At 45.8% G+C, this 12,395-nt stretch overlaps 1 protein-coding gene and 1 long non-coding RNA gene across 5 annotated transcripts in view; one reads left to right on the top strand and one right to left on the bottom strand.

Moving 5' to 3' along the window:
- LOC119486544 overlaps positions 1-3,424 on the bottom strand; it is a 29,267-nt gene extending 25,843 nt beyond the window's left edge. The window contains exon 1 of the long non-coding RNA XR_005206552.1: positions 2,497-3,424. This is a non-coding gene — a long non-coding RNA (uncharacterized LOC119486544). The remainder of the gene's footprint in view (positions 1-2,496) is intronic.
- The window catches only part of hipk2 (homeodomain interacting protein kinase 2), an 85,744-nt gene that overhangs the window by 62,474 nt on the left and 10,875 nt on the right, over positions 1-12,395 (top strand). For 2 of the 4 annotated variants that reach the window (XM_037766699.1, XM_037766697.1), the window contains exons 5-10: positions 54-140; positions 4,103-4,287; positions 4,402-4,564; positions 7,371-7,596; positions 8,147-8,268; positions 11,033-11,163. In XM_037766699.1, the coding sequence (XP_037622627.1) occupies positions 54-140; positions 4,103-4,287; positions 4,402-4,564; positions 7,371-7,596; positions 8,147-8,268; positions 11,033-11,163 (914 nt within the window). The remainder of the gene's footprint in view (positions 1-53; positions 141-4,102; positions 4,288-4,401; positions 4,565-7,370; positions 7,597-8,146; positions 8,269-11,032; positions 11,164-12,395) is intronic. The other 2 variants (XM_037766701.1, XM_037766698.1) reach the window with 2 other exon arrangements.

The raw sequence follows: 12,395 nt of genomic DNA, 5'->3' as shown, positions 1-12,395 counted from the left end.
AGGGGGAAGTGTGATGGGATTTGAGTGGAACATCTGCTTCTTGTCTCCCGCAGACTCCAGAGGGCCACGAGGGCGAGACGGGGATCAAGTCCAAGGAGGCCCGCAAGTACATCTTCAACTGCTTGGATGATATGGCGCAGGTATGCTGTTTCCAGTAACACAAAGCAACGACTCCTTCCCCAAACGAATCGCACGATAGATTTATTATTTTGTCTGTTTTGCTTGCATCACATCCACCTGTCTCGCATTTGAAGCTCCGGTCTGATGGGTCTGCTGGGGTCTCGCATCACTTCGATCCATCACATCCCCGAGAATTATCTATCAAATATTTGAAATCCTTTAAAATATTTATCCTGCCAGGTCCTGATCTCCAGATGCGGCTTCTATATAGAATTTTACAGAGTGAAATGAAAGCAGCTGTTCACTGGAACCACTCCTCGACTCCTGTCTCTGCTCTTCATTTTGCTTAACCGCTATCTAATAAGTCACAGGCAGACATTTGAGCTGAACATGTGGTGAGGGCGGTTAATGTATATATATACAGTTTGCTTTCTTATTTAAGCCGGAGCGAGTGTTGTGGCTATGTCTTCACTTTGTATATCTATAAGCATGTAGGGGGCAACGCATACACCCCCACAATAACACATTCCACAGGGTCCCGACCAGTTTTTCAGACCAACTCAGTGGGACCCGCACCATGTTGTGTCTTCCTGACTCAGCTGGTTAGCCCCTCTCACCCTTGCAGCCCTTGCATGTCACCTTTTTAGAAGATATTACGTAACCACAGGAAGTGACTTTCATAGCAAGACTTCTATATGGAAAAACACTGCTACATCTAATGTCACTTCCCTCTCTGACTCGGAGTGAATTTTATCTCTCCACGGTGGGAAAGTTCACATGTAGCTATGACATTTTTGATAGGACGTGCCTGTCAGGGAGATGATAGCGAGTGTTGTTTTTGTTCACCCTCACTCGGCCAAATACCAGTTCTGCTGGCAGATACGACGGCGATGATGGAAAATTACAATGTTTATACTCCCAAGCTGCTTCGAAATTTGTGACATATACTCTCTCGTCGTCATATTCACCTCGATCCTGCCTCCGATAATGACGAGCCGAGAGATAAGAGTTAAGCAGGTGAATCATTTTCTTTGTGAAAATGGTCATCTTGGTACGCGACCAGCTCCTGGAGACTGTCCATGTGGATAAGTAGTGACTTAAGTGATGGAGACAATTATGGTTGTCCAGTAGCGCCCAGGGCCGTTGTCAGGCCCGTCTGGAATAACACGCTGTCGGCTGGGACAAGATACTATCGCTACCTGGGCTTGTTGAGTTTACAGTTAACACACACACACACACACACACACATGCAGCAGCAGAGTTTAATGAAACCAACCTGCGCCGGTATGATATCCCTTGGGTCATCTCTGTCTCCTACGCTTCAAGCTCTGTGTCCCATCTTCCTCTCACTGCTGCAGCCAGACTCGGCTTACTACAAAAACACGGAGGGGAGCAGCACAAGCTTAATGTGGGAGAAAACTGCCTAGTTTGCCCCCATCTCGCCATCCCCGACCGTATAAACAAGTCAGCATTGTGGACATCTGTCTCCGCGTGTATAATGGATGATGTAGCTGAAGGCCCTGAAAGACAGAGAGGCTGGGTGCCAGGAAGAGATAATGAACCTCCTCTCAGTCGTGGGAAATGTGGGGAGGCTTTAGTCACAAGTATATCTAATTTGAGTAAATCAGAGAGCAACTTGGAGCGAATGCAGGACCCCCGCTTGAGGCCTGATGTGGACGGAAGGAAGGAAGGAAGGAAGGAAGGAAGGAAGGAAGACCTGCTCTAAAATGGATTCACTTTGATCTGCAATCCTTCAATATCTCCGTTGATAGGAGAGGAGGAGCAGTGCGGCCTTCACCTTAGCGTTCTTTTATTACCTGCACTTACAAACACGCTTTCACTCTCTTCTGCTGCTCTCCCCGCTTAGAAAACTAAGTTTTATGGGTAAAGCTGCACACTTCGTAGTGCTGCTGTGCCTAAGACAGGCCTGCATCCCACATCTCCCGAGGCGTAGCCCGATCTGTCTCGCTGCTCGACATCTGCCATCCCTGCCCTTACTCCAGAGTGGCATGTCAAGGCTCCCCGCGGCACAGATGTGGCTCCATAAACAGCCGTTGACATGCGAGGCACGCAGGGGCTGACCGTGTTAGCCGAAGAACCCTTGTCTTTATGTTACCGTTTTTTAATTTTCACTGAAGATAAGAAAATGTCAAATGTTGCCTATTTGCTGTTATGGAAAGAAAATGAAGCATGAAAATACCTTTTCTATCTAGTAAATTCACATATCTTAATTTAATGGAAAATCTTATCCAGTCTGATTATTATTGTGGCATGCCTCAGCCAACTCCCACCATGCTATGCACGTGCAGCCAAACTGTATGCGTTTCCCAAAGTCATCTCCTCCACTAGCTAGAGGACGGCGTGATTATTTCTCACCTCATTCTGCAGATTATTCCTTTATCGCAGGCGGCGGAGGTGGCGAGCAGCAGAGAGGGAATGGTTACAGAGCCTGAATAACCTGCATAGAGAAAGAGAATTGAATCAGATTCGCGGTGTTGACTGGCAGCACATCTGATAGCCCCTGGAGCAGGCCCACAGATAAGCGCTGCGTCTTTATTAAAAACAGCCGTGCTACCTCTGCATGGCAGTCACAATAAACAAGGCTGCCTGTCTGTTGCCACTGTCCCTGTCTCCGTCCTTGCAATCTGCTTGTTCGCTTTAAACCCAGACTAGCTATATCACGACCTTGTCCCACTTCCTTCATTCCTCATGTAAAAGTAAACCCAGAACAAGTCCCCTGCCTAACACAAATCAACCCCTGCTAGTTATGTAGCTTTTCAAAATCTGCAGCAATCTGCTGCTTTGCCATCCACAACCGTAAGCCACAATGTTTAACAGAGATGAAGCGACACGATGTTCCAATGCCAGAATTCGAAACATATTTAGGTTAAGTTGTCAGCGTTTCTCAGGGGCTCTCACAAAATGGTGTCCTTTGTGAAAGTGTTATAAGCCAATGGCAGCATTTATTGGGTCCGTGTTTTCTGTTTGTTTTCACATCTCAGGAATAGATAAAAATCTCAGCGAAAGGCGCCAGGAGATATTTCAAGTGGCGCTATAAATACCAGTGCAAATGTTTATAATGTCACTAAGGTGCAAGGTTATCGCCGGGCCCCGCGACGCTCACACTGACACCCTAACTGACGAGGCCTTGTGAGTATTAATAGGCCTCTCTATGGGAATGAGTCTTGGGAGAGATTTTTTCTCCTCGTCGTCTGCAAAAACATTAAAAAACCTTGAATACTCAATACATATGTATTAGGGCTGTCAAAGTTAATGTGATAATAAGGCGTTAACGCAAATTCCTTTTAACGCCACTAATTTTACAACACAGTTTTAAAGCTAGAGTGAAGATACTGGTATCAAATTAAACTAGAAAACCTAAGGAATCCATTGGAACCATGTTATACTAGCTTGTCACAAAGAAGGTTAAATAACGCTCCAAAGTTGGGCTAAATTTTGGCGAGGAAAAACTGGCATGGCCATTTTCAAAGGGGTCCCTTGACCTCTGACCTCAAGATATGTGAATGAAAATGGGTTCTATGGGTACCCACGAGTCTCCCCTTTACAGACATGCCCACTTTATGTTAACCATATACAGTTTGGGGCAAGTTATATTCAAGTCAGCACAATGACACTGACAGCTGTTGTTGCCTAATGGGCTTGAGTTTGCCATGTTATGATTTGAGCATATTTTTTATGCTAAATGCAGTACCTGTGAGGGTTTCTGGACAATATTTGTCATTGTTTAATTGATCTCCAATAATAAATATATACATACATTTGTATAAAGCAGCATTTTGTCCACTCCCTTGTTGTTAAGAGTGTTAAACACTTGACAAATCTCCCTTTTAGGTACATTTTGAACGGATAAAAAAATGTGTGATTAATTTGCGATTAATCACAATTCAATATTTTAATCGATTGACAGCCCTGGTATGTATTTTATGCTAAGATGCCTGTGGTTCTGTTTCCGTGCGTCCAGGTGAACATGACGTCAGATCTGGAGGGGAGCGAAATGCTGGCGGAGAAGGCCGACAGGCGGGAGTTCATCGACTTGTTAACCAAGATGCTGACCATCGACGCAGACAAGAGGATCACCCCCATCGAAACGCTCAACCACCCCTTTGTTACTATGACACACCTCCTCGATTTCCCACACAGCACACAGTACGTGTTGTTTATATAATTATCATCTCGAACAGTGAAATAACATCTGCCGCTGTCATAAGACACTCATTCCTTCTCCCGTCTCCCTCCCTCCCTGTCTGTCTGTCCGTGCAGTGTGAAGTCGTGCTTCCAAAACATGGAGATCTGCAAGCGTCGTGTCAACATGTACGACACGGTCAACCAGAGCAAGACGCCCTTTATCACCCACGTGGCCCCCAGCACCTCCACCAACCTCACCATGACCTTCAACAACCAGCTGAACACTGTGCACAGCCAGGTAACACCTCACTCATCAGTATGTTAGGCAACCACTGACAGATTCAAGTATTTAAATGTTATTTTAGCTCTGGTTTAAAATAATATAAGAAATGCAGCGTAGATGCAAGTGTGGAATATTCATCACATAAATGTATCACAATGGATAATTAAAGCCGAGCTGAAACCCTCGAGCAACAACACGAAAGATGCACATTGCTTATATATAGTCAGGTGCTGTCTTAAAGCAGCAGTAGGCAGATTGGAGCAAATATGATTAAAAAAAGTTATTTTTATGAAATGGTCACTATATCCTGACAGTAGTGCATGAGACAGGTAATCTAAAAAAAATCATGTACCTCTGTGTCCTCCGGTGTTCTTAAGAGCATCTGCAGGATTTCACAGACCGGAGGAAAACAACCAATCAGAGATGAGCTGGAGCCTTGCCGTCTCTGAGCAGCTGTCAATCACGCACGAACTCTGATCAAACGGTCAAACTAGGCAGCGCTGATCAAATATGAATCAATATTCTGTCACTGTAATGCCTATTTCTCGAATAAAATGTTTTCAGAAACATCTTGTAGTGTACTGTTTAGCTGTAAAATGAGAAAGTTTGCTCAGTTGAGGAAATACCAAGCACCGCCCACCAGCTGGAGCAAACTTTCTCATTTTACAGCTAAACAGTACACTACAAGATGTTTTTGAAAATATCCGAGGGGAGAAATAGGCATTACAGTAACAGAATATTGATTCATATTTGATCAGCGCTGCCTAGTTTGACCGGAGTTCATGAGTGATTGACGGCTGCATCTGTTAATGAACAGCCAATAGGAACGCTCTCTCTCTGAAATGACCTGTGATTGGCCAAAGTCTCCTGTCACGGGCTAGATATTTTAAAGCCTGAAAACAGAGCCATGAGGAGGTGCAGAAGTCTAGTTTTCTCTCAGAGCACTTGAATCACAATACGCTGAAAGGTTATTATGGAAAAAAACATTCTGCCTACTGTCGCTTTAACCAAATAATTGTATTTTTAAACTGTCAGTCGTGTAACAGCTCAGCAGCCCATGAAGCGGCTGTTTTCCTCTTTGTTCTATTTCTCTCTGTCCGTTCTTCCTGTCTGTCTGCACGTTTCCATGCTTCCTTTGCCTGCCTTTCTGCCTTGGCGCATGTATATCTGTCTGCCTGCATTTCTGTCTGTGCCCCAGGTCCTGTGGGATTGTCACAAAGTGCTGATTACACACATGACAAGCCCCACTTCCTGCTTGCCTTGCATTCTGGGGCTTTCAGGCCTTAAGAATCCCTTCGCCAGGCTTCCTCTCTTTCTCCCCTCCTCTCACTGCTCCTGTCCTCCTCTGTCTTCTCCTCTTTCCTCCCGTTTCCCCGGGTTGAGCCCGTGGTGCTTTACCGCTTCGTTCCCGTACGCTCTGTGAATCGAAACTGCTGACTTTTGGCTTATGCCGGAATCGCCGAGCGTCGTGTTGCAAGGTTTTTCCAGATTGTGCTTAGTTACAACTCCTGCTCCCCCCCCCACCCCTCTCTTTAGTAAACAGAGTTCTTTATCACCAACTATATCGAGCCAGCTCACACTGTGTAGCATGCGACAAAAACCCCATCTTGCTGTGATTTAAATGGATTAACATTCCCTCAGCTTGTCTTTTTTTTCCTCCGCGCCCGGCTCTCAGGGCATATAGACAGACTTAAGTTAGTGATTTATTCGGCTCGATTCATTTGCGAGGGCTGGAATGCATCTCTGGCTTGTGTTTTTGCTGCTTCCGTGCTTGTTTTATGATGAATGCCACAGTGCCATATTGATTATGTTCCCTCCCCTGGTGTTCATCGAACACGCTAAAGAGAGCAAATGAAAAATGAAAGCGCTGTCTCCGTGTTTCCCTCCGCCCCTATGCGCGCTTAATGAAAGGGCTAAAATTAGACGGTGTCTCGTGGAGCAAATACTACTTACGAGCCGAGCAAACGGTGTCTCTTAAAAGCATTTGTTTGTACCTTGGATGTTCCCAGGCAGTCTTCCAGCAGTTTGCCACATGTCTTATTAATGGTCAAGACATGCTGGAGTTACCTAACGTTACATAATTATAGAATGACTGGTCGACTGTGAAATATTACTCCTGTCAGTTATATTGATTTGGCGGCCAGATAGTGAAGCTGTGACATGAAATGTCAAGTCTTGCTGCAGCTCATTAAATTGGCTCATTCTGATTCTGTAACATTTACATTTAAACAGTCTTATAATATGATCCTGATCACTCATCATTTAAGCGGGATAATGAGGGAGATGTTTACACTGCCGTGGGGTTTGTTTGCTGCTAAATTGTGAACTGAGACATATAATACATTTCAGTCTAAAGAATTAAAGTTTGTTTGTCAGTTAAATGCTGTATATGATGCAAAATGATCAGTCTAAATGTGCTCTGGTGGCATTTCGCTCATTGATGGTTGATTATTCTAAGATTTGTAGCATTGATTGCATCTCTCCTCGCATTCTTCCCTCCCTCTAATTAATCAAATCAACAGTCCGCATATTTTAAGACGTGTTCAAATCAGTCGCCCAATTTCTTTATTCTTCCAACGGCTCTCATCAATGATGGATGCCCTGCCGCCGCCACCACCACCACCGCCGCCACCACCACTCTCGATCTGCTGCTTGTGTTGCATCTTTATGTGTGCATTATTTTGTTAGAATATTGTTATCTTTCTGTTGTTGTTTTTTTTACCACGTCTGCTGTTCAACCCTCCCCTTCCACTGCTTCCCTGTTATTCCCATCAGTGCCTCCACTCTCATGATTTTTATTTTGGTCCCGTCATTCCTTTAGGCCACCAACCTGGTTCCCTCCTCCACCAACAATGCCACCCTTTCCTTTGCAAGTCCCGATGTCTCCATACTAAACTACCAATCTGCACTCTACCAGCCCTCCGCTGCCTCTATGGCGGCCGTGGCCCAGAGGAGCATGCCCCTGCAGCCGGGACCTCCTCAGCTCTGCGCCGCCCGGCCCGACCCCTTCCAGCAGGCGCTCATCGTCTGCCCACCTGGCTTCCAAGGTAAGGAGGTCTGAGAACAGGCCGTGGTATAAGGATAAAAACACAACTAAAGAGCATTTATCTGGTGCGATACATACATCACTGGTTCAGTTCTATCTTGTTTTGTTTTGCAGCCACAGGTAGAGTCAATCGCACCACACAAACAGCGATTCAATGATAACTTGATGAGGCTATTAATCATGTGAAAGGAAATTGAATATCTTTGTGTAAGGCGTACTCACCCTCTGTTTGTCTCCTCTGTGTTTGCACCAGGAGGGCAGAAGAGCTCTAAGGCATTATTCTCTTTGTTTATTTATTCTTTTTATGGAATGGGTGATAAATTAAAAATAAATCCATTGTTAGAGACTGTTTTTATACTATTGCCATGACTACTGTTTTTTTTTTTGTTTTCCTAAGCGCCGTTGCTATATTCGAACGCAGCAGAAGGGTTGCGACATCTGTTGAATGCACATAAATCAGTGTGCACACAAAACACGCTCTTAATTTTGCAGATATGTTGTTTGTCGGTGACGGCGTTGTTGACATCCTTCTGTACGTGTGCTTTGTTTAGGGCTGCAGGCGTCCCCTTCCAAGCACACCAGTTACTCTGTGCGGATGGAGAACGCTGTTCCCATAGTGACGCAGGCCCCCGGTGCCCAGCCTCTGCAGATCCAACCTGGCCTGCTTACACAGGTAGGGAAGAGTATCACAGAAAAGGAACTAATAGAGTTCTTTTTTTTTTTTTGGGCTCTGAAGAATAACAGTGCCTGTCAGACTTGGAACTGCTCAAACAAAGCTCTCTGCATCCTTTTTTTTCCATAAGCCTTCACTAAGAATAGTATCTATCGATGGAGGCTGGAAATCACTCAATGTTCGTGACCCTGCCCCTGCTGGCAGCTGTTTTGTTTTTTTCCTGAGCGCAGTCAGACCAAGCTCTCCTGTGCATTGCTCCCTGCCTCTCTTACTCTCTCCCCCCTTGCTTGCTTGCTCGCTCGCTCTCTCTGCTGTCCCGCTCTCCTGGAGGCTGAGGCTGCCACGGTCTGATGCACACAAAGGCAGGAGCCTTTTCACACAGAGAAGGCCTTCACTGGAGCCTGCACAGTGGGGCCGAAGCTTTAGCTGCTAATATACAGTTGTTGGATGTAACAGAGAGTGACTGTGCATCACTTTCTCCGCACACACACACACACACACACACTGTAGACCACTTCCATCACCACGCCACCTCTTTCCCTATGGAAATTTCCATGAAGGCTTTAAATATCCCTGTGAATCCAGGGAGTTTGAAGCACTCCCTTATCTCCAGTTAATCATGCAGTAGGCAGGCAGACAGGCAGCAAAGCTCTGTGTCTGTGTGTGTGTGTGTGCCTGTGTTTCTATGGTGGGTTAATCTGTCAGATACCAAATGGTGATTAGCTCTAGGGCTGCTTCCAAGTCAGGCGCTCCAAATTACAGGCCTCAGAGGATCCAGAGAGGTCAGGGGAAAAGCTCAGATGAGTCTCTGCATGACCAGAGACTTCACCAGATCCATGGATGTGATGGATCTATCGGAGGCCAAATCAAATAAAAACGTGTCATTAAGGAAAATATGTGATATATCAAGTGCGGATCACACATTGCTGCCGCGCTCTGCAGGTATTCACCTCTGTCTGCACACATGTTAAACAAAGACAGGCAGATGGTTTATATAGGCCAGCGAGCAGCACGCCTAATAACTGGGTGTGTGGTGTGTGTTTCTCCGTGTTTATTCCTTTACGGTGGGAGGTCTCACAGGCTCGGCTGAGTCCTTGTGGTTGCATTCTCCCCCACCTGCGCCTTCACCCACCCACTGCTCACCGTTGCACCCTTTGCCCACATCGGACCCATGCACGTTTAGCTCCCTGGGTGCGCGGAGGGTGGGGGGGGGGGACAGAGCGAAGGAAGCTCTAAGCAGGGAGGCAGGGAAACCAGCAGGACCTTTATCTGGAGCAGGAATGCAGAAAATGTGGAAACAATTGGGGAGTGAGAGCTGGGGCTTTCAAAGCCCCGAGGTGACAAAGGGTTTTCAACCCGGGGGGAGCGTAGGTCGAGGTGGGAGGCGGTGGGCCCTGCTGATAGCGATGGTGTACTCTGAGTAGAAAGAAAACGGCCTCTTAACTGGGTTACCATTTCAGGGCAGACAGGCTGGTTACACAACGCAGACGCCTGGAGAGAGAGGCACGTAGAGTGCCGGGAATGGAGATAGAGCGAGCAAGGAGGAGGAGGAGGAGGAGCGGGAGATGGATGGATGTATTACAGTCTCTTAATGGCATGTTGATAAAAGGCCTTGGATGTGGTCTTAGATGTAAAGACCATCTCCAGCTCCAGAATGTTCCATTAGAGATGTCAGTCATCAGTGCACAGACGAGGCAGCGCTGCTGGCCTGCAGATGCCCCCCTGCAGCACTTCAACCACAGGCTGCTCGGTTTGGACTTTGCAACCTGCCTCAGACAAAAAAACAATTCAGCTTCTCTACGAGCCTGCAGGCAGAATACAGAACACTTTGTGTGAGAATATAATGGAAACAGACAGCTCCAAAAGCAAATATGTGAATACAAAGATAAAGGTTAAGATAAAGTTAAAAGATGAAGGTAAAAATAAAGTTAAAAGATGAAGGTAAAAATAAAGTTACCGTAGCATATGCACAGATTATCTGCTTAGCATTTTGTATGGTGCCTCCCCCCCCCCCTCCTTCTCTCTCTTTCCCTTTCTCTATTTAAACGTGTGCGTGCGCTGCAGCACATACTGATGCCGTTGTAAATAGATGTGCAAATGGTATTAAAGGAACAATTCATTAGCCCTGACATTAAAGTGCTAATCAATAGAACTGCATTAAACTATTAGGGTTACACACAAACACGATCAGGCATGCATGCACGCACATCTTGGCACGTCTTGGGGCATATTATGCCGGATACTCTCCTCCTGTTCCGCATCAGAAATACAAAGTAGCCTCTTTCACAGCGGCTTGAATGGGCCTGAGAATTTAATTAGAACACAGGTTGATTTGACTCAAGTCAAACACATAATCACACTAACACACACACACACACACACACACACACACACACACACACACACACACACATACGCTCACTCATACGCATGCAGACAAAGGAAGGAGCTGCTGTACATCTTTATTAAGTCCTGGTCTTATCTCTTTTGTCGATGGATGTCTCCTTGAAGCTGGCGGAGTTCATTTTGCATGCTGGTTTAAGACCAGCTGTTATGCACTTTGGAAAAGATACTGTCATTTATCACAACACCCTGAAACTAATCAATGACTTCAATGAGTTCCTTTATTTATAATGTTTAAATGAAAAGACTCAATCATGTGTAACCGTGCAGTCCTCTGACAGACTTCATTTGGATATTTTGTTGCACGACAGCTGACTGTTTTTCTGTCCTTTCTCCCCCTCTCTGTGCTCTCTTTCCTCAGCAGGCCTGGCCCAGCGGCACCCAGCAGATCCTGCTGCCTCCAGCCTGGCAGCAACTCACCCACACCTCAGTCCAGCACGCCACTGTCATCCCCGACTCCATGAGCAGCACACAGCCTCTCGCCAACTGGAGGTGAACAGCACTGCTTTCTGTCTTGTAACTGCTCCCCAGCCCAGTCCCAAACCTTTTATTGATGTCTGAATATTGAGGCCTACAGTTTCAGAATCCATCTATAGCTGGATGAGTAAATCTAAAAGTAGAGATTTTCCGGTAACATTTTTTCCTTTCTGATGCCTGAACTTGCGGTATTGGCCGATACCAAGTACCGATCCGATACCAGCGTGATAAAAAACAATATATTGTTTTCTCATATAATATCGGGACGGCCGTTTCAAAGATGTATTTGTGACCTGGCAAACTGTACCTTGGCTCCAAATTCTCCATTAAGCAGCAAAATCCCACGTTTTCGACGACCGAAGGGTTGGTCGTCCAGAAAACAATGAATTCCACAATTTTGTCGGTCATCTTCGTCACTTTTGGGCTATCTTTTGTGGAATTAATCTCGTCGTTAGAATGCGATTTCCAACATTTGCTGCTGCAGTTCGTCCTTTTTCCCCCCCTATGCCTTGGTGAAGTCGTCGTTCTCTTTCGTGCGATGCGTCTTCAAATGTTTTATCAAATGTTTTATAAGATTAATGGTGTTGAAATCGGCAACACTAGCGCCACCCCTCGAAACGGAAGCCTTACATACTGTACATATCGCCGTTTTAGTAGTAGTATGAGATTTTCCACTGTTTTCTACTCGACGATAACCGATACAGAATTTTGGGCAGTATCCGTCGCATTTGTGATACTGGTATCAGTATTGGAACAACTCTATCTAATAGAGTTGACATGTGTCAAGCTTCAAAAACAAAACACTTTGCACAATCAAGTTTATACACGCAACATCGGGGGCAAGTCTGTAGGTCGGGTCAGATAAATTGATTTCAAAGGCCAGCGGTGGTTTTATGGCTTTTATAGGTCAGAATGTGCTATAGGAAGATGGTACGGCATAAGACTGATTGACCGAGGAGCCTGCACCTCCCTGACAGCTTGTCCTTTATCGCCAATGAATCACAGTCCCCGCAACGTGCTTTTATAAGAGCACATTCACCTCAGGGAGATGGGATATATATGTATATGTTGAGACATCATGTCTGGTATAGCCTGTCACCTCGATGGCTCGATAAATGGATGGATAGATTGGAGAAGGCGATCTGCAGGGAGATAAGGGGGGACGCAGGTATATAATGTGTATGCGGAGGACTGCTGGGGGCCCATGCATGCACGGATTCATTGGGAGCTGTCCGTCTGTGACCAGA

The sequence above is a fragment of the Sebastes umbrosus genome, chromosome 4 (genome assembly GCF_015220745.1).
Source record: "Sebastes umbrosus isolate fSebUmb1 chromosome 4, fSebUmb1.pri, whole genome shotgun sequence".
NCBI lineage: Eukaryota > Metazoa > Chordata > Actinopteri > Perciformes > Sebastidae > Sebastes > Sebastes umbrosus.
The sequence above is the reverse complement of the archived record's forward strand: the minus strand, read 5'-3'. Positions and strand labels throughout refer to the sequence as shown.